Source organism: Staurois parvus, unplaced genomic scaffold (assembly GCF_062004578.1).
Source record: "Staurois parvus isolate SC_StPar_1 unplaced genomic scaffold, SC_StPar_1.0 ptg002113l, whole genome shotgun sequence".
Lineage (NCBI taxonomy): Eukaryota > Metazoa > Chordata > Amphibia > Anura > Ranidae > Staurois > Staurois parvus.
The window spans coordinates 5,205,196-5,228,144 of NW_028319909.1; the positions used below are offsets into that span (position 1 = coordinate 5,205,196).

General features: G+C 41.0%; 1 protein-coding gene across 1 annotated transcript in view; it reads left to right on the top strand.

The window, feature by feature from the left end:
- The window catches only part of LOC149432775 (uncharacterized), a 137,154-nt gene that overhangs the window by 51,388 nt on the left and 62,817 nt on the right, over positions 1-22,949 (top strand). Inside the window, exons 28-39 of the mRNA XM_089665011.1 lie at positions 916-1,056; positions 1,761-1,865; positions 3,213-3,302; positions 3,383-3,526; positions 5,695-5,841; positions 8,606-8,716; positions 10,874-10,984; positions 14,484-14,630; positions 16,447-16,587; positions 20,691-20,798; positions 21,851-21,940; positions 22,020-22,163. Coding sequence (XP_089521137.1) covers positions 916-1,056; positions 1,761-1,865; positions 3,213-3,302; positions 3,383-3,526; positions 5,695-5,841; positions 8,606-8,716; positions 10,874-10,984; positions 14,484-14,630; positions 16,447-16,587; positions 20,691-20,798; positions 21,851-21,940; positions 22,020-22,163 — 1,479 coding nt within the window. The remainder of the gene's footprint in view (positions 1-915; positions 1,057-1,760; positions 1,866-3,212; positions 3,303-3,382; positions 3,527-5,694; positions 5,842-8,605; positions 8,717-10,873; positions 10,985-14,483; positions 14,631-16,446; positions 16,588-20,690; positions 20,799-21,850; positions 21,941-22,019; positions 22,164-22,949) is intronic.

Sequence of the window (22,949 nt, forward strand, 5' to 3'; positions counted from 1 at the left end):
GGACCCGGGACTCCCGATTCTGGATCACATGATCGCTGTGAAAGCCTCTGATTGGCTATCACAGTGATCAGTCACTGTACAGCCCGGCCCCCTTGTTTTTTTTTCTCTCTCTATGAATGGACCAGACAGATACATTGTATCTCTCTAACTCCTGGCATAGAGGGAAAAAAATGTTTGTAAAAAAAAAAAAAGATAAATAAATATTAAAAAATAAAATAAAAATTAAATAAAAAATACTTAGATCAAGGTTTGATCTAGTTCAGTGCCAGGGTTAGTGTTTCGGTCAAGGTCAGGGTCAAAGGTCAAGGTCAAAAGGCAGGATTTGAAAAAAAAATTGGTCAGTGTCAGTTAGTGTCGATGTCAGTGTGTTTTAGGTAAAAAAAAAGACAAAAACAAAATGCACACTATTGTTTCTGGTACAAACAACACATAACATACACATATATGGTATCGCTGCGATCATCAAGAGCTGGAGAATTTATTTTGGGTTGTTCTTTGGTGTTAGGTTATGGTAGTAACAATAAAAACACAGCTAAATAAAAAAAAAAAATTTCTACTTTTTTGGGCCAGTTTTCCTTTGATAATAGAAAAAAATCAGGAGATATCCATTACCATTTACCACCTAATGAAAGCCCAATTTGTCCTGAAAAAAACGCGGTATAATTCACCTGGATGTACAAAGTAGTTGTGATGATACGGACGGTTTTACTAACACAGGTCAACATTGCAAAATTGTGCTTAGGCATTTAGATTTGTTTTACCCTCAGATGTGAAGGGTTAATAAGGGGCTGTGGCCTCTCTTTTGTGGCAACTTTTGGTGCGAGTTATGAGACAGAGAGAGCAGAATATTAAAAGCTTGTCTGCACACATGAAGCTTCTCAACTAAGTTTGACTTTTTGGATATTCTTTTCAAAGTGCCACCTGTCAGCCCTCAACCCAATGGAGTGACCTGTCCCACCTGCCAATCCTCTTCTTCTGGTTGGTGTTATGATGAGCAAACCGTAGAGTGTACCGGAGAGGAAACTGTGTGTGTTCTCTATTCTACAAATATTGGTGGTAAGCAATTTTAAGTTGATGTTTAGGAGTACCCGCTTCTCACTAACAGCCCATATTTGTCACATATTCAACCATCAGATTCACACAATAAACATGAGTCTACAGGGCAAATCAACTTCATTTCCTTTTTTTTTTCATTATTTTGTGTTACAGTGGTTGTAAACCTCAGACATGAACAAAGCATTTCCCTCTATAGTCTGCACTTGTCTCAATCCAAAGCACTAAGTGTAATTTCTGTCCGCTGCTTCATTCTTTTGCATGAATCACTTCTGACACATTTTCCTGACACCAAGAGAAATTTGTTGACAGGGGAAGGACCTGCAACACACAGCTTGTGATTAGCAGCCTCAGCTCTTTTCCTGTGTGCTGTGTGAAGGGGGGTGTGTCCCTTCTCTCCAACCAGCTCTTGGCTCTCCTCACTGTGCTTTGCAGTGTGTAATTCAGCGCCCCTCTCCTGCTTTCTGAAAGCTGAGACAAGCTTCATAAATTCTGGACTTTGAATGGTAGTAGAGAGGAGAGAGCTGCAGATAAATAGGTACAACTTATGTAGTAGGATTAGTTTCACCTGAGGCCAGTCACTTCACTGGGTATATATAAAGGTTTTCAACCACTTTAAACCAATTTGTGGTTAAATAAAAATGGCAAATGTTTTGCCAACAAGGTAAGGAATGTTTTTACTATTGACTATCTTTTGCTCTCAACAGGGCTCTTGTCATCGGTTCGAGGATGTGCCAGACGTACATGTGGAAGTCAGAGATACAGCATCAATGGAACAGGAATTACTTACACATCTAACTGTTATTGTGGAGGTATAATTGATGAATTAATGCACCTGGAATCCCTGAGACAAAAAAAAGGTTTTAGATACACTTGTAATGGGGTGTTAGTGCCACTTTCGGTTTGGCCACTAGGTGGCACCCTCTCCATTGATAAATAGTCTGATACCTGGGAGAGTAGCAGAAGTTTGTGAGGACAAGAATGAGACTATGGAGCTGGCACCCATGGTGATGGAGCCCTTCCTTCACAGATGTAGTGCTTCCGAGGATTGGTATTATTCAGCTGGGGATGACCTGGAGAGGTCCTGGTGCCCTGGAGTGGAGGGAGTTGGGGACAGGACATAGAGTGCCCGACCTGGAAAAGTGCCAATGACTGCTACCAAAATTGGGGAGAACGTGTATGCCCTGAAGTTGCAAAAGTAAGGTCTTGAAAGCTTATTGGATGCACATCTTCTTGTTACTGGTAACTAATCCCTAGAACTGGTACTTGGCTCAGCCAGGAGGAACACGGGTTGTGTGAGAGAGTGGGAGAAGTTCAGAAATAAAATTGTGAGGACAACTGTGGGACTATGAATCTGGCACTCATGGGATCTGATGGAGCCCTTCCTTCACAGATGTAGTGCTTCCAGTGATTGGTATTCCTCAGCTAGGGATGACCTGGAGAGGTCCTGGTGCCCTGAAGTGGAGGGAGTTGGGGACAGGACATAGAGTGCCTGACCTGGAAAAGTGCCAATGACTGCTACAAAAATTGGTGAGAATGTGTATGCCCTGAAGTTGTGTGCCTTGAAGTTGGAAAAGTAAGGTCGTAAAAGGTTATTGGACTCACGTCTTCTTGTTACTGGTAACTAATCCCTAGAACTGGTACCTAGCTCAGCCAGGAGGAACATGGGTTATGTGAGAGAGTTGGAGGAGTTCAGGCAGAAGGTTGTGAGGACAAGAGTGGGACTATGGAGCTGGCACCCATGGGATCTGATGGAGTCCTTCCTTCACAGATGTAGTGCTTCCAGTGATTGGTATTTCTCAGCTGGGGATGACCTGGAGAGGTCCTGGTGCTCTGGAGTGGAGGGAGTTGGGGACAGGACATAGAGTGCCTGACCTGGAAAAGTGCCAATGACTGCTACCAAAATTGGTGAGAATGTTTATGCCGTGAACTTGTATGCCCTGAAGTTGTGTGCCTTGAAGTTGGAAAAGTAAGGTCTTAAAAGCTTATTGGACTCACGTCTTCTTGTTACTGGTAACTCATCTCTAGAACTGATGCCTGGCTCAGCCTTAATTTTTTAAAGGACTAAGTCCATAGTTTGAGGGACATGTTGCAGAGAGGAGTCATCTGTACCTGGAAGGAGCAATCCATTGATGAATTGTTGGATTTATGTTTTTAAGGCAATTCCAGCAACACCTATTGCCCTGGCACCAACGTTAGCTGTCCTAATGGCACCATCTGCGCAAGGGTTCTCGCTGTGACCACCATGGGTAAGTTCTATGAACACTTACAGTGAGCGTACCCGAAAAGTAACTGGCCCCATTGCATACTTACTATTACTTTTTTCCAGGTAATGCAAGCTTTAAAGTCAATAGCAGCGCATGCATGCCAATATATCAATGCGGCGTCTCTGCAAGTAGCACCTTCCTCAATGGAACGCAAAGGCTGGTGACCATCTGTTCCACCAATAACTGCCCCCTACCCGACCCTGAATGTAAGTGGTTATGTAAGATAATGATGTACCACGTCAGACTCTGCGGGGGAAAAAAAGCATTTGGTCTGTTTATTTTATTTATCACATTCAGTAATACAGTGTATTTATCTTTGTTTAAAAGAACATAAAAGAACAGAATAGTTTAGAAAAGAACGGAATAGAAAAGAACAGAATAGAATAGAAAAAGAAAAGAACAGAACAGAATAGAAAAAGAAAAGTACAGAACAGAACAGAATAAAAAAAGAAAAGAACAGAACAGAACAGAAAAAGAAAAGTACAGAACAGAACAGAATAGAAAAAGAAAAGAACAGAACAGAATAGAAAAAGAAAAGAACAGAACAGAATAGAAAAAGAAAAGAATAGAATAGAAAAAGAATAGAATAGAAAAAGAATAGAACAGAAAAAGAAAAGTACAGAACAGAACAGAATAGAAAAAGAAAAGAACAGAACAGAATAGAAAAAGAAAAGAACAGAACAGAATAGAAAAAGAAAAGAATAGAATAGAAAAAGAATAGAATAGAAAAAGAATAGAATAGAAAAAGAAAAGAATAGAAAAAGAAAAGAACAGAATAGAATAGAAAAAGAAAAGAACAGAATAGAACAGAAAAAGAATAGAACAGAAAAACAATAGAACAGAAAAGAATAGAATAGAAAAACAATAGAACAGAAAAAGAATAGAACAGAAAAACAATAGAACAGAAAAAGAATAGAACAGAAAAACAATAGAACAGAAAAGAATAGAATAGAAAAACAATAGAACAGAAAAACAATGGAACAGAAAAGAACAGGACAGAAAAACAATAGAATAGAAAAACAATAGAACAGAAAAGAATAGAATAGAAAAACAATAGAACAGAAAAACAATGGAACAGAAAAGAACAGGACAGAAAAACAATCGAATAGAAAAACAATAGAATAGAAAAACAATAGAACAGAAAAACAATAGAATAGGAAAGAATAGAATAAAAAAAACTATAGAACAGACAAACAATAGAACTGAATAGAATCAAATAAAATAGAAAAAAATGATAGAATAAAATAGAAAGAATATAACATTATCACATTCAGTAATATGGTGTATTTTTGTATATTTGTTTAACCACTTCAAGTCCGGACACTTTCACCCCCTTCCAGTCCAAGCCAATTTTCAGACTTTGAATGACAATTGCGTGGTCATGCAACACTGTACCCATATGAATTTGTTTTGCATTTTTTTTTAGACAGATAAAACTTTATTTTGGTGGTATTTATTCACCACTGGGATTTTAATTATTTTACTATATAAATGAAAAAGTCCAAACATTTTGAAAAAAAGAAAAGTGTTTTTCGCAAATAAAATTTTGCAAATAAATAATCTTTCTTCATAAATCTTGGCCAAAATGTATTCAGCTATCTTTTTAGTAAAAAAACAAATAACCCAAATTAGTTTATAACCAAAAAATTATAATTTAAAAAAAAATTATATTTTTATTTTTTTTTATATTATTATTTATGTTTTTTTTTTTAACATACTGTCACCCTAACAGTAGTGTCACCATAGTGACACTGTACTACTTGTGGGTGGTGATAAAGGCTTTTTTTCATTTTTTTTTTTTTACACTGATTGCTTTTATACCCATAAAGGGTGTAAAAGCAATCATTTCTCCTTCTCTCTGGCTGCACTCCTGCAGCCATTGAGAAATACTGTGCGAGCTGTGATTGGTCACAGCTTGTAACTTGGTACAAGGCTGCTGTGAATGGCCCTGTACCATGTGATCTCTGTGATGATTCACAGATTTCACACGTAGTAAGCAATGATGTCAGCAAGTGACATCTTGCTGATCACCAGATGACTATAGAGAGAAAGCTTAAAAAAGAAAAATAATGCAGCCACCACATCTATGAACTGGTAAGCTGCAATATAATAAAAGTTTGCTTTTTGGTTTAGTCCTACTTTAAATATTTGATATTTATATACAGTGGGGAAAATAATGATTTGATCCCTATGATAAAAAATGCACCTATGATAAAAATCTGCAGGGGATCCAACCATTTTTCCCCCCACTGTATTTTATGTACCCAAGTGCACGAGTAAAGTTTTATTCACAAGAAAAGAGGGGGGCGGGTAGCCATAAATGGCAGTTTGTGGAATTTGTGTCACATTTTATTTTTGTTTTTCATTTACAAAGTGACAGGGCCAGACGCCAACTCCACATACAACGGCGTGACGTGTCCCACCTGTGCGTCCGAAAATTCGGAATGGTGCACAGCAAAGGATACCATGCAATGCATGAAGAGTGAGAGCATTTGCTCCGTCCATTCCGTAAAGATGAAAGGTAAGTGCATTGCAGAGCTGAACCCAAAGTGACAGTTCAGTAAAGCACACTGGGGTTGATTTATTAAAACTGGAGAATGCAAACTCTGGTGCAGCGCTGCATGGTAGCCAATCGGCTTCTAACTCCAGCTTTTTCAATAAAAAAAAAAAACTGGAAGCTGATTTGTTTCTCTGAAGAGCTTCACCAGATTTTGCACTCTTTGGTTTTAGTAAATCAACCCCAATGTGTCATAAGGAACTGCCATTTTTTTCCTTTATGTTTCATCCTTCGTTGCATGTCAGTGCTGTTGCTCTTCTGTTGGCTCTTGGCAGACACTTCCTGCCTACATGCACTCCAGCAATGACTGCATGCCCATTCTAAAAAGCCGGCACCACAGTACGTCATCATATTCAGCCATCCTTTATTAAAAAATAGTGGAATACAGCAGATAAAACCCCTACGCGTTTCGTCCGTTAAGCCGAAACCTCCTTTACAATCTGCATCTCCTCATCCCAGGTGCTTAGGCTGGATCATCTCCAATAACCTTCCAAAACTACAAAGTCCACAGGAAAAAGCAGACACCACAGTAGGTTATCATATTCAGCCATCCTTTATTCAAAAATAGTGCAATACAGCAGATAAAAACCCTACGTGTTTCGTCCGTTAAGCATAGGGTTTTTATCTGCTTCATTCCACTATTTTTGAATAAAGGATGACAGAGTATGCTGACTTACTGGGGTGCCGGCTTTTTAAGTGTTCTTGCATGGCAAGACCACATACTTTTATCTCACATATATATTCTTATTATTATAGCCAAATTTACCACCCTAACTCCTCCCACAGTTTTTACACTACATAGACAGTAATATACGGAAACGTGCGGATTGGTCCCAATTGGTGTGCTATTACTTTGTGGAACGTTTTGCCGAATGGTTCACAAAATATCGGCGTTTTTGTGGTGAAATTGGTCCCATAGTAATGAATGGCGGAATGTTCAAAACTAGAGTGGGAGCTGACAAAAGCTAGAGTGTGAGCTGAAAAATCAGGACATGATTTCTAAACTGCCATCGCTCCCTCATTTTCAAGCCCACCTACACAAATCTTATATCAAAACGTTCAGCTATCCCTGCTGCCACTAAAAATGTCCACGGCTAAGCCATAGTCCTGATAGTTTTCACAATATGACCATTTGTTTGCAACTCACGCCGCCCATTGACAGTCATTGAAACTCCACTCTAGCCACCTCAAATTTGAAGGGCAATTTCTAAACTGTGACTGTGCCTTCATTTTTAATAGTTCAGAGACATACTATGCATCAAAATGTATGTCTGGGTCTTGTGATTCTCACAATATAAAGCTCTTCGGTGTAGGATTTATAATTTTTAAACTACAAGCGTTTGAAGATGGCAACCTCCTGAAAAGAGAGCAAGTTGGAGCAGTTTGTTTTTAACCACTCTTCTCTGCCCTTGCTGTAGAGTGAGTTGCCATAGCAACCCAGGTGTGTGAGCAGGCAGCAGAGTGACAAGCCACTCCACCCAGTTACTCCGCCCACTCTAGTTGTAGACTACTGGTGGAGGCAAGAACACTTCACACAATTTCCCCAGAAATTGTAGCTTTTCTAGTTTCTGTCTATTGTTTCTACACACGAGTTGTCTGATGGTGGCCACAGAGGTCGGAGGAGATGAGCAGCATCGGCATTAAAAAAGAAATGCAAAAAGAGCATTTCATGGAGAGAAAAAAAAAGCAATTGTTTATGATACATGAGGATAGATTGGCAGTCCACAGGAAAAAGCCGGCACCACAGTAGGTCATCATATTCAGTCATCCTTTATTCAAAAATAGTGGAATACAGCAGATAAAAACCCCACGTGTTTCGGCTTAACGGACGAAACGCGTAGGCTTTTTATCTGCTATATTGCACTATTTTTGAATAAAGGATGGCTGAATATGATGGCCTACTGTGGTGTCTGCTTTTTCCTGTGCACTTTGTAGTTTTGGAGGTTATTGGAGATGATCCAGCCTAAGCACCTGGGATGAGGAGATGCAGATTGTAAAGGGGGTTTCGGCTTAACGGACGAAACGCGTAGGGTTTTATCTGCTGTCTTCCACTATTTTTGAATAAAGGATGACTGAATATGATGACTTACTGTGGTGCCGGATTTTTTTCGTCTATTGTTTCTACACACGAGTTGTCTGATGGTGGCCACAGAGGCCGGAGGAGATAAGCAGCATCGGCATTAAAAAAAAAAGAAAAAAGAAATGCAAAAAATTTAATGGAGAAAAAAAAAAATCAATTGTTTATGATACATGGGGGTAGATTGGCTAAAATTGGAGCACTCAGAATCTGCTGCAGCTGTGCACGGGAACCAATCAGCTTCCTCAATTACGTTTTGATAATGAAACCTGGAAGCTGATTGATTTCTATGCAGAGCTGCACCAGATTTTGCACTCTTCGGTTTTAGTAAATAACCCCCATAGTGCCCTAGCTAATTAAATGTCACACACGTAGGAGTCTATGTATAAAATGTTTGCTGTGCCGATATGATAACATCATATTTCCCCAGAAATACCTCAATCTGGAAAAAAAAGTATGGTGGCCCCAAGATGGCGATGGGGATATAGGAACCACATATAATAGAGGAAATGCAGTAATTTTCGCCCTGATTTAGCAGATGCTCGTCCCATCCGCACAACAAACGTTTTTATACATAGACCCCTTAGGGTTTAGAGCTATTTCAATTTATTTTTGTTTAACTTTTATGTTTGTTTTATTTACTTTCAACAGGAACTCCAGCTGTTATTCGCGGTTGTGCTACTAGGAGCTTCTGCAGTCTGGGCCACCTTTCTCACGCTGCAGGACTGGAATTTGACTTTAAGTTCATCTGTCCGACTGGAGGTACTTTTCATATTTTATATTCAGTTTTCATAGGCATTGTTTTGTAAGCGGAGATGAATCAGTCCAGTTTTCTAATGGGATGAGATCATTTGTTTAAATAAAATTTAAAAAAAAAAAAAAAAGATCTTGGCAGACAGTTATCAACATGGCAGGAAATTGCATAATTTTTCTAAATGTCCTTGTCTACTTCTTGTACCAGGCAAAGAGGGAAAAAAAGTGTTGCTGGTAGCCAATCATTGAGATGATAAACATGCCTAATGATTGTAACTGGCTGTCAGAAGTGAAGAAAAAAAAAAGAAAAGTGAACAAAAATATCCAGCTGCTACAACAAAAACACAGCTAGGAAATAGAAGCAAGATTCTCTAAAAAACAGGGGTATTCATTTAAAAAAAAAATGGAGTTAGGAGAGGAAAAAAAATTAAAAAACAAGAATCATAAAAATATTCAATTTAATTTAAAAAAAATATATTTCATTTCATTTGAATAATTTTTATTTACTAGTTGCACCCAGTATTATTATTATTATTATTATTATTATTATTATTATTAATAATAATAATAACAACATATTTATGGCTGTACGTTTACATATGAGTACATATGTATTTATAAATCTAATATATTATATCATATTTAATTATATTTAATATACATACTAAATATGTATTAATACATTATATTATTATTATTATTATTATTATTATTAATAATAATAATAAAATGTATTACTAGTTGTAGCCAGTATTATTATTATGAACACATTTCTGCTTGTAAGTTTGAGTATGCATACATATTTATTGATAAATGTATTAAAATATAATAATAAAAAATATTTTAATACATCATATTAATTATTATTATTATTATTAATGATACTACTACAAATACTACTATTACTACTAACTATAATAATAGTAGTAATAATAATAATAATAATATTTTCAGTGATTTATACAGTGAATATATATTTATATATATATATATATATATATATATATATATATAAATGAGAACAGGAGCTCCAATTTTTGTACGCAGATATATTTAAAGCAAAAGACTTTCTGCAAATTGAAGATCTCGTTCTCATTTTTTCTTGGATGATCTGAATCGTGGGAGCCCACCATTAATGAGATTTCCAATAGACAGGATTGCAACATAACAGGAGTAACCCATTCCAATTTTTAATTAAAAATATATGTATATATACAGTATATATATATATATTTTTTTTTTTAAATCCACAATTGGAATGGGTTACTCCTGTTATGTTGCAATCCGGTCTATTGGTATCAAAAATATTGGTAAAAAAGCATTTTTTAAATGTTAATATGTGTGATGTATATATAAACAAGGTGGTATCAAAAGGTTTCGAGGCTAGTTGTGTAACCCGCCAATAGATGGCAGTACAAGTCTGCACGCACAATCACAGGGAGCACTGACCTTCATAAGTCAGTGTGCCAAAAGAAATCATCCTGTGTACATCGGGAGCTGTGCAACTGGTGCTATTCTAATCACGTACGTTACCACGTCTGCTATTTCATCATGGACAGCAAGTTAGACCAAAGAGCAAACGTGAAATTCTGTGCGAAACTGGGCAAATCTGCCACCGAGACGTTTGACATGATCCGCTAAGTTTACAGGGATGCTGGAATGAGTCGTTTGAGGAGTCACAGGACGATGTCTTTTGGCACCCTGACTTATGAAGGTCAGTGCTCCCTGTGACTGTGCATGCAGCCTTGTGCTGCCATCTGTTTGCGTGTTACAAAACGTTTTGATACCACCTTACACATCACACATTCCTAATGTATTTTAACATTTAAAAAATGAAGACGCGGTAGCTCACACCAGGGGCGGACTGACCATTTGGAAACCCAGGTACTGTCCAAGGGCCCGGGGTCAGTAGGGGGCCCCATGAGATGCCCCTGGTACCTTTTTCATAGGCTTTTTTGAGTTTGGGCAAGGACACAGGGGCCCCATGATCCCCTATTGCCCGGGGGCCCCGTTGTTAGTCCGCCTCTGGCTCACCCACCCAAAAGTCACTCGGTTCTAAGGGTATCAGAAAATCTTCCCAAGCCAGGCTTCTCTAGCACATTTCACCTACTCAGCAGCCTAATCATGGAAATTTACCTTCTTTTTTTTTTTATAATTACCACGCAGGCTATAATCTATCATGCTCAGAGTGTGTGGACGCAACAACCTGCACAGGAACCAATGTCACCTGCCCTGCCGGCTCCATCTGTGGAACCTCATACACAGACTCCAATGTCGGTAAGATTTTCCTAAAGGAGTTCTCCACTTTAAAACCACTTCCAGTCCGGACACTTTCCCCCCCTTCCAGTCCGGACACTTTCCCCCCCTTCCAGTCCGGACACTTTCCCCCCCTTCCTGTCCGGACACTTTCCCCCCCTTCCTGTCCGGACACTTTCCCCCCCTTCCAGTCAGGACACTTTTACCATCTTCCAGTCCGGACACTTTCACCCCCTTCCAGTCCGGACACTTCCCCCCCTTCCAGTCCGGACACTTTCCACCCCCTTCCTGTCCGGACACTTTCCCCCCCTTCCTGTCCGGACACTTTCACCCCCTTCCAGTCCGGACACTTTCCCCCCCTTCCAGTCAGGACACTTTTACCATCTTCCAGTCCGGACACTTTCACCCCCTTCCAGTCCGGACACTTCCCCCCCTTCCAGTCCGGACACTTTCCCCCCCTTCCTGTCCGGACACTTTCCCCCCTTCCTGTCCGGACACTTTTCCCCCCTTCCAGTCCGGACACTTTCCCCCCCTTCCAGTCCAGACACTTTCACCCCCTTCCAGTCCGGACACTTTCCCCCCCTTCCTGTCCAGACACTTTCACCCCCTTCCAGTCCGGACACTTTCACCCCCTTCCAGTCCGGACACTTTCACCCCCTTCCAGTCCGGACACTTTCCCCCCCTTCCAGTCCAGACACTTTCACCCCCTTCCAGTCCGGACACTTTCCCCCCCTTTCTGTCCGGACACTTCCCCCCCTTCCAGTCCGGACACTTCCCCCCCTTCCAGTCTGGACACTTTCCCCCCCTTCCTGTCCGGACACTTTCACCCCCTTCCAGTCCGGACACTTTCACCCCCTTCCAGTCCGGACACTTCCCCCCCTTCCAGTCCAGACACTTTCCCCCCCTTCCTGTCCGGACACTTTCCCCCCCTTCCAGTCCAGACACTTTCACCCCCTTCCTGTCCAGGCCAATTTTCAGCTTTCAGCGCTTATCACACTTTGAATGACAATTGCGCGGTCATGCAACACTGTACCCATATGAATTTTTTAGCATCTTTTAATAAAACTTTATTTTGGTGATATTTATTCACCACTGGGATTTTTTTTTTTTTGCTATATAAATGAAAAAGTCCAAAACATTTTTTAAAAAGTGTTTTTCTTATAAAATTTTGCAAATAAATAATCTTTCTTCATAAATCTTGGCCAAAATGTATCCAGCTATCTTTTTAGTAAAAAAAAAACAAAAACAAATTAGTTTATAACCAAAAACTATAATTTTTCTAATTTTTATTTTACATTTTTATTTTTTTTTATATTATTATTCATGTTTTTTTTAACATACTGTCACCCTAGCAGTACACTGTCACCATAGTGACAGTGTACTACTTGTGGGGGATGATGAAGATTTTTATTTTTTTCTACACTGATTGCGTTTACACCCATAAAGGCTGTAAAAGCAATCATTTCTTCTTCTCTGTGGCTGCTTTCTTGCAGCCATTGAGAAATACTGTGTGAGCTGTGATTGGTCACAGCTTGTCATATGGTAGAAGGCTGTTGTGAATAGCCCTGTACCATGTGACCTCTGTGATCATTCACAGATTTCACACGTAGCAAGCAATGATGTCAGAAGTGACATCTTGCTTACTACTATTCATGTGATCACCGATTGGCCAATCAGTGATCACATGATCAGGACCTCACAGAGGTCCTGTACAGCGATCGGTTTTCCACTGTGTCCTCCGGACACACCGGGCACAAGATCGCGGTGCCGCGCGCTCCCAGGGAGCACGCACAGGCTGAAAATGCGGGCACCGTTTATGAACGGCCACCCGCTCCTGCACTGCTCCTGTCTGGTCCATGTACAATTCTAAAAGTGATTAGGGGGCGCACTACTTGCATTGCTCCAGGAAGCCAACAACTTCTGCTGGTGAGCCAACAGGCCTGATATGGGACAATGAAGCAAGGCGTAGCAGGCATCCAAGCAGGAAGTATATCTTGAACTGGGGCCGGTGCCATAGCATGGGTGGAGCCAGGCCACAGGGGTGCAAAATTCTAAAAGTGATTAGGGGGCGCACTACTTGCATTGCTCCAGGAAGCCAACAACTTCTGCTGGTGAGCCAACAGGCCCGATATGGGTCAATGAAGCAAGGCGTAGCAGGCATCCCGGCGGGAAGCATATCTTTAACTGGGGCCAGTGCCATAGCATGGGTGGGGACCAGTTAAAGATATGCTTCTAAAAGTGACTAGGGGGCGCACTACTTGCATTGCGTCAGGTGCTGGCAACCCAAGCTACTGCAATGAAGGTCTCAATGCCAACAGTCAATCCTACGTAGTGGAGGCATGCCCCTCCCCATAGCATGCTCCTTGAACACATGCGGCTGTTGGGTGGGGAATGCCTCTTCTGTCTATGGTTTGCTATCAACTTGGACAGCTTTTAGGTGGGCTAGCTTGGGCGGGTTCGACTCATGTCACGCCTGAGCTCATCCCTGCTCAGGAGGGCTCTCCGGGGCTGGCAACCCATGCTTCATCACTGGCTGAGACATATTTAACCACTTGCCGTCTGGCCCATGTATATAAACGGCCAGATGGTGGCAGTGCAGGAGCGGGTTGCCGCTCATAAACAGCACCCGCCATTTTGGACTGTGCGCGCTCCCACCGCAATCTGGTGCCTGCTGTGTCCACAGTGGAACACCGATTGTCGTGAGGTCCCGATCATGTGATCACTGATTGGCCAATCAGTGATCACATGCAGAGTAGTAAGCAAGATGTCACTTCTGGCATCATTGCTTACTACGTGTGAAATCTGTGAATGATCACAGAGATCACATGGTACAGGGCTATTCACAACAGCCTTGTACCATGTGACAAGCTGTGACCAATTACAGCTCACACAGTATTTCTCAATGGCTGCAAGAATGCAGCCAGAGAGAAGGTGAAATTAAAGGCTGTAAAAGCAATATGGGTGTAAAAGCAATCAGTGTAAAAAAAAAAAAAATGTCATCACCCCCCACAAGTAGTACAGTGTCACTGTACTGCTAGTGTGACAGTATGTAAAAAAAAATAAAAAATAATAATATAAAAAAATTAAATAAAAATGTAAAAAAAGATTTAAAAATTATAATTTTTGGTTATAAACTAATTTGGGCTATTTTTTTTTTACTAAAAAGATAACGGAATGCATTTTGGCTAAGATTTATGATAAAATATTATTTATTTTCAAAAATTTATAAGAAAAACACTTTTTTTCAAAATTTTTAGACTTTTTCATTTATATAGCACAAAAAATAAAAATCCCAGTGGTGAATAAATACCACCAAAATAATGCTTTATCTGTCTCAAAAAAATGCTAAAAAATTCATGACCGCGTTGCATGACCGCGAAATTGTCATTTAAAGTGTGATAGCGCTGAGAGCTGAAAATTGGCCTGGACAGGAAGGGGGTAAAAGTGTCCGGACTGGAAGTGGTTAATGAATGATTGGAGGTAAATAAATGCATATTTAACTGACGTTACTTAATATCAGGTGGATCAAAGTCAACACGGTGCATCCGATCGTGCGTACCTGCAAGTCAGTGTGACAAAACCGGAAGTATCAGCACGCTCTATGGGAACACCATGATGTCTACTTCTTGTTGTGCTTTTGAAAACTGTTCTTCATCCATCCTGCCAGGTGAGGATGCCTATAAGTAATTAATGCAGCTCTGTATTCATGAATTATATCCATACACATTTTGAATGGCCTTGAATGTATTACGTTGTCAGGAAGGATAATTCACTTTCTTTGTATCAGTACATTCTGAGATCATTATTGATAGGAAAGTCCATTCACCTATAAAAGCTAAACTTCCCTTCACCTGCTAAGGCTCCTGAGAACCTTTATTTCCCCTCACATCCTGGTTGATGAAACCATTTTTACCATGACCATAGTCTCTCTAATGGTGTCCCGGACAGCAACCTAGGGTTCTAATCCTTCCTCACCGTATTCAAAACTAAAAACAGAAAGCTTTTTCGCCTTCAGAGATAAGGAATGTTGCCTTCAACCTTGAGGAGCCTGCAGTCCACAAGGCTTACTTGTTTGTTATTATTATTATACAGGATTTATGGCGCCAACAGTTTGCTCAGCGCTTTACAATATAACGGGAGACAATACAGCAACAATACAGTTCAATACAAGAGGGATAGGAGGGCCCTGATCCTTGGAGCTTACAATCTAAGAGGGAGGGGCTAGTGGTATAAAAGGTAGTAATTGTGGGGGATGGACTGGTTGGAAGAGTAGAAAATTCCATTATTAGCTGAGGGCAGGACAGGCTTCCCTGAAGAGAGGTTTTCAGAGATCGCCTAAAAGTGAGCAGAGTAGGTGATAGTCTGATACATTGGGGTAGAGAGTTCCAGAGGATGGGGGAAGCTCTGGAGATGTCCTGGAGATGAGCATGAGAGGAGGAGACAAGGGAGCTAGAGAGCAGGAGGTTGTGCGAGGAGCAGATAGTACAGTTTGGGTGATATTTGGAGACAAGATTGGCGATGTAATTTGGGGCGGAGTTATAAATGGGTTTATATGTTATTGTTAATGTTTTGAATTTTATCCATTGGGCAATGGGAAGCCAGTGGAGGGATTGGCAGAGAGGGGTGGAGGACACTGAGTGGAGGCCAGTGGAGGGATTGGCAGAGAATGGTGGAGGACACTGACTGGAGGCCAGTGGAGGGATTGGCAGAGAGTTGTGGAGGACACTGAGTGGAGGCCAGTGGAGGGATTGGCAGAGAGGGATGGAGGACACTGAGTGGAGGACAGTAGAGGGATTGGCAGAGAGGGATGGAGGACAGTGAGTGGAGGCCAGTGGAGGGATTGGCAGAGAGGGGTGGAGGACACTGAGTGGAGGCCAGTGGAGGGATTGGCAGAGAGGGGTGGAGGACACTGAGTGGAGGCCAGTGGAGGGATTGGCAGAGAGGGATTAAAGACACTGAGTGGAGGCCAGTGGAGGGATTGGCAGAGAGGGATGGCAGATACAGAACGATTTGTAAGGTGGATGAGTCTGGCAGCAGCATTCATGATAGACTGAGAGAGGGATAGCATGAGATCAGGTCAGCCAATGAGGAGGGAGTTACAATAGTCAAGGCGAGAGACAACAAGGGAGTGAATAAGTTGCTTAGTAGTTTCTGAGGTTAAAAACGGCCATATCTTAGAGATATTGCGAAGTTGAAGTCTACATGATTTGGACAGTGATTGGATTTTGGGCTGAAAGGACAGATGGAGGTCTAGGATTACACCTAGTACCCTGGCATGGCTTGTTGAGGACTATGGTTATCCTAGTTATGAGCAAGAAGTATCAGACATGTCCAAGCTTCTCCATAGAAATAAATGTCATACTTCTTTACCAATGGTTGGCCCAATGCCAAGATGATATATATGTGATACCAGGTAACCATTGAAGAGCAAACACTCCCCTGTATTCAATGTTTAAAAGTATAAATTCATATTCTTTTCAAAGTGCCATCTGTCAGCTCTCAACCCAATGGAGTGACCTGTCCCACCTGCCAATCATCTTCCTCTGGATGGTGCTACGAGGAGAAAACATTAGACTGTACCGGAGATGAGACTCTGTGTATTCTCCATTCTACAAACATAAGTGGTAAGCAATTGTATTTTTTTAGATTTACCTCTAATTATTAAATTCAACTTTAAAAAGTTTAATATCAAGAAGATTTTGCATTAACACATAGACAAATGAATGAGGAAATTATGAAAAAACAATGGCTAGTTGTCTACAAGAGCATCTTCTAATAAAACCATTAAATTCCTCCTACAGCATATTATTTTCATAAGAATCTTTATGGGAGAAATATATTGTTGTCTGATACAATTGCACTGCTACATCATATCTGAGATTTTCTTCTTTTTCATGTGGGCTAAAATTGTCCTGAAGTTGTTCTAAACAGGAGCGGACTGACAACTCATGGGGCCCCCGGGCAATAGGAACTCATGGGACCCCTGTGTCTTCGCCCACACACAAACTACACCCAAAAAAGCCTATGAAAGGTACCAAGGGCATCTCATGGGGCCCCCTACTGACCCTGGGCCCTCGGGCAGTGCCCGAGTGCCTAAATGGTCAGCCCGCCCCCGGTTTTAAACCAACTGCTTAACCCTTTCCCTACCAGGCACTTATACCCCCTTCGTGCCCAGGCCAATTTTAAGCTTTCAGCGCTGTTGCACTTTGAATGACAATTGCGCGGTCATGCAACACTGTACTCATATGAAATTTTTATGATTTTTTTCACACAAATATTGCTTTCTTTTGGTGGTATTTAATCGCTGCTGGGTGTTTTATTTTTTGTGCTATAAATAAAAAAAAAGCAAAAAATTTGAAAAAAACGTTTTTCTTTTTTGCACTGATAGGCAGCACTGATGGGCACTGATAGGCAGCACTGATGGGCACTGATGAGGTGGCATGGATAGGAAGCACTGATGGGCAGTGATAGGAGGCACTGATAGGCAGCATTGATAGGCAGCACTGATGAGCTGGCACTGATGACACTGCACTGATAGGTGGCACTGATGGACAGCACTGATGGGTGGCACTGCTGGGCAGCACTGATGGGTGGCACTGATTGGCACAGGCGGGTGGCACTGATGGGTACAGGTGTGCGGCACAAATGGGTACAGGTGGGCGGCACTTCTGGGCACAGATGGGTGGCACAGGTGGGTGGCACTGATCATCAGTGCCCTTGATCAGTGCCGATCACTTCTCTGACAATTGTCGGTTATTGGCAGTACTTTCCTCATGCTGTGGCAACTGTACTTACCCGGTGATCTACTGTGTCATTGGAAACAGCTGATCACCTGGTAAAAGTCCACCGTGATTGGCCGTTTGCCGTATCCTGTAATCAGCTGTGTCCATAGAACACAGCGATTCCGGGCGGCGCCGGGTGCACGCCGCTGGGGGCGTGTTCTGGAATGATGTTCATGGATTTCGTTCCAGAACACGGCAACCGCACTGTAGCCATCCTTCGGCTATAGCGTGGTAGGGAACTGGTTAAAGATGAATTTCAGGTACGGTATATTTTTACATAGTTACATTGGTCAAGCTTGGATCATTGTAATTATGTATCTACAATACACATGTGCATTTCATTTTGTAACAAATCGATTTTCAGAATAAAATTAGATTTTCGGAGATTCGGATGTATACAAATCCCTGAATGAACGTAGTAGCGAATGTCAATGAATCTGAAAAAATTAATGACATTTTTTCATTTATTTGATCGTTTGGATTCAAAATAATAAATTGTTCCATGTAGTTTCAATATGTAAATAAGGAATCCAATCAAATTATCAAAACTGAAAGTTAATATATAGTAATCTTTCTAAAAAACTGCAACATTTTTTGAATCCACCTAGACCAGTGGTCGGCAAGCCACGGCTCGCGAGCCACATGCGGCTCTTTACACACATTAATGCGGCTCTTCTGTGTGCCGGGCGCCCGCTCCCCTCCCTCCTCTCGGGCGGCCGCCATAAATGTCAGGACTCTGCAGCTAGCCCAGCAATGGGCAAACTACGGCCCGCATACGGCCCGGCGGACCTTTTAATCCGGCCCGCAGAGCGTGGCAAACATTGGCTGTCAGGATGTAGGCGGGGCAGCGTGACGAACTCCTCTCCTCTCACAGTCCGCCCTGAAGACCGGAACGGCGCGGGAACACGGCGAGAGGAACGCGCGGAGCAAAGGTAAGTGAATTGACACAATATGGGGAATGAATTACTATAGGGGGATGAATTACTATAGGGGGGATCAATTACTATATGGGGGATGAATTACTATATGGGGGATGAATTACTATATGGGGGATGAATTACTATGGGGGATGAATTACTATGGGGGATGAATTACTATATGGGGGATGAATTACTATGGGGGAGGAATTACTATATGGGGGATGAATTACTATATGGGGGATGAATTACTATGGGGGATGAATTACTATGGGGGATGAATTACTATATGGGGGATGAATTACTATGGGGGATGAATTACTATGGGGGATGAATTACTATATGGGGGATGAATTACTATGGGGGATGAATTACTATAGGGGATGAATTACTATGGGGGATGAATTACTATGGGGGATGAATTTATATGGGGGATGAATTACTATGGGGGATGAATTACTACAGTATATGGGGGATGAATTACTATAGGGCGGATGAATTACTATGGGGGATGAATTACTATATGGGGGATGAATTACTATGGGGGATGAATTACTATATGGGGGATGTATTTTCAGTTTTAAAAATGTGGCTCTCAAAATAAATTTCAATTGTGGTTTTGGCGAGATTTGGCTCAGTTGAAAAAAAAGGTTGCCCACCACTGACCTAGACTAACAAATATACGGAACAAATGCTGAAAATATGAAATAAATTCTGAAGGCAAACTGGTTCAACATAAAAAATATGACAAAACAAAATTTTCCAATGAACGAATGCATCTGAAACTAAACAAAACAAAAATGTCCAGGGTGCACGTCCAATACCATACCTGGCCGATGTCCCTAGAAGGTCTACAGCGCTGTAGTAGACACTTCTACTCCAGTGATCTTCACTTACTTCCAGTTCCCACGTTGAGTGGCTGGTCTGATGCATTGTGAACACAAGAGGCTGGCTGTTCAGTACTGGTGGCATTCAGTGAATGCTCTGCATTGTCTGAATGAATGCAAGGCACTCTCTTATTGGACAAGATGAAAGGGTGGGGTGGTGATGTTATTCTGTCAACCTTGTCCAGGCTGGACCAATGTAACTAAGCAAAATATATCATACCTGGAATTCTTCTTTAAATCTTATTAAAGATTTGATAATGGCAATGAAATTTAAAACTTTCAACTTTCATTAAAATAATCCATAGTAATCCTGCCTTGAAGGTTCCTTCCCGTTATGGGATGACCACTAAATCCAAACTGTGCTCCTAATTTTCACCCTATTACTTTTGCCTCTGGTGGAAACTACAAGTGGCTATGCCAGCACACATTGAGCAGGAGTGGTCCACTGTTGTCACTTCAAAAAAGCCAGCCGAGAGCAATGATGTGTAATGATGCTGGCGTGAGTGCATATAGACAACACTTGGCTGTAAAGGAATGGAGGAGATCATCAACAATGAGATGTAACAAATGCTAAAAAAAAGTGGAACCATGATTTTATGGGGAAAAATGGAAATTGGTTATTGTATTGGGTGTTTGATCAAACCAAACGTCATCCAGTTAGGGTTTAGATATACTTTAACATTAGTTTTTATAATATTATATTCCTCGTTATATTTTTTTTCTTGGGGAGGGGGTCTAAATATGTTACACCTAACCAGGGGACTGGCAACTCATGGGGCCCCTCAGGCAATAGAGGATCATGGGGCCCCTGTGTCCTTGCCTACACTCAAAAAAAGCCTATAAAAAAGGTACCAGGGGCATTTCATGGGGCCCCCTACTGACCACAGGCCCTCGGGCAGTGCCCCAGTGTTCGAATGGTCAGTCCACCCCTACACCTAACACTAACTGCCGCTTTGCACTTAGTGGTCTTGTGGATGGCGAGAAGGACCAGAGTTGATGCAGTTGTCTGATGCTTGGAAATCCATCTTGATGGAACAGAATTGTACACACATGAGCACATACACAAAAACATACACACGTACAAACACATACACACTTCTAGTTCTTTCCATTAGCTACTCTTTTTTTTTTTTTTTAACAGGAATCTTGTCATCCATTCGTGGTTGTACCCAACCAGGAAACTGTGGTAACCAGAAATACAGTATCAATGGAACAACTGTTACGTACCAGTCTACCTGCTATTGTGGAGGTACTGTATTATAATTTATGAGCTCATACTGTTATGTAATAAATTACTTGGGATTTTTTAGAGGTGCAACTAGACAGCGTATGGTGAGGTAGGCTAAAAGGAACCAAAAAGCTCCCTCACCTTCCCCTCACAAAATATTAGGAAACATGATAGAGCCTTCTTAAAACAGAAGGTATTTGCAGGTCTCATGCCCATTATCTAAAAATTGAGTTTATTCCTCACTTGGAAATGTAAAAATTAGAATTTTCTGAAAGAAGTAATTCCAAAATATAGAACACTGTTCCTAAACTATATTAAGATATTCCTAGATGGACTATTCTTTTATTTTCTGCTGTATCCATGAGATTATGAATCTAGAATCACTGTCCAGTAGCTACAATGAAGTCATATTTTTGATTCCTCCTGCGTAAAGCAACTTTTTTGCAAATATGTGTCTTCTGCAAAGGAGATAGTAAATTCTTACCTCTACTATACTGTATTGAAGAAAAACCAATGCCTGAAGAACCCTCAGAATCCGACACTTCCTTGAATGTTGGATTTGTGGTCCTTCTCTGTGCTCTGTGTTTCCTCTGCCAGCCCATTCATCACTACAGGAAACAGTGGTGATATTGGGGACAACCAATGTGTAGACCATAAATCCAAAAGCCTTCAGGTCTTTTTCAATATCAGGGGCAAACAGGAGCGGTATTTACTATTTTCTTTGCAGGTGAAACTTTCTTCTTTAGCGACAGAGTCACTTTAGGATTAAATAAAAATGTTCTGTCTCTGAGGGCCTTCCAATCCTTTATGGGTGGCTGAGATGCTGATAATATGGGACTAAAAGGAAACTCATGCTCCCACTGAGTAAGTAGATTTGTCAGAACAGACCCCGGTGATCTGATATATGGATCTATGTGCAAACTTGTAAAATGGCCCAAAATTTACAATGGTGCTATCTGTCCAAACCTTAAAGTCCACCTCTAATTTTGAGAATAACACCTTCAATTCTTAAGGATTAGTTTGAATTATTCTAAATACCTTTTGGGAAAATTTGTATCAATGTGTTTTTTTAGGCAATTCCAGCAATACATATTGCCCAGACACCAATGTCACCTGTCCTAGTGGCACCATTTGTGCAAGGGTCCATGCTCTATCTACTGTGGGTGAGTAATACTTATGCCAAAACTATACTTAGTGTAAAGTTACTTCACCTCAATTACCAATGATGCTCTTTTTAAACAGATAATACAAGTGTTGAAATAAATAACAGTACATGCCTGCCAATATACCAATGTGGAATCCTTGGAAGCACCAGCTCTTTGAATGGAACACTAAGACTGTTGACCATTTGCTCAACCAACACATGTAATCTCCCAGAGCCTGCATGTAAGTGATTGTTCAATAACCACACCATATTCATCCTAGAGATTAAATTGTATTTCATGTGAGATTAACTTGGTTTTCCAAGGGGAAAGATACAAATGACTGTAAAAGTGCCAGAATTTATATGAATCAAAATAGGATTCCCGAGAACACCTTGATTGACATCCTTGAGCCCAAACTTCTCACAACCAAAATGATATGCCTCTATAATTGGCCAATAACTTTTTTTTACCATTTACTTCTCTGGTTATTAGTAGATGACTTGAAGCTAAGATTATCTCCAATGCATGGTGCCATCATTATGTCAGTAGATTGTAGTACCATGAAATCATTTAGTTATAGCTGAAGTCAACATATGCAATTATTAGCCACTACTTTAAACATCTTTGCACTACCCTTTTCCTCCGGCTGTGTTGCAGGTCCCTGATGGTGGTTGTGTTTGAACATATTCCAAGATACCCTAAGCGTTTAGGTCTGTTTCAAACTGGGACCTTGCAAATGTTGGGGACTGGTGAGGTGATGGCTCAGTCTGTCCCAGTATGCTCCATTGGTCTTGCTTTGGGGATTGGACATGGTCCCAAGGGTGACTCTCCCCCTCTGGGGGGTCTTGGGCTGATGGTAATGCCTGGATAACCACATGCATCTGGGATTCTGATATGTATTTATATGTATTGCTCTTCATGAAGCTGTTTTGGCTGTGAAATGCGTAGAGATCATTGGGGACCCTCTTCTCCCTCTTTGTAAAGAATTTATTTGTTTACAGTATTATATATGGTCCATTTTGAGATA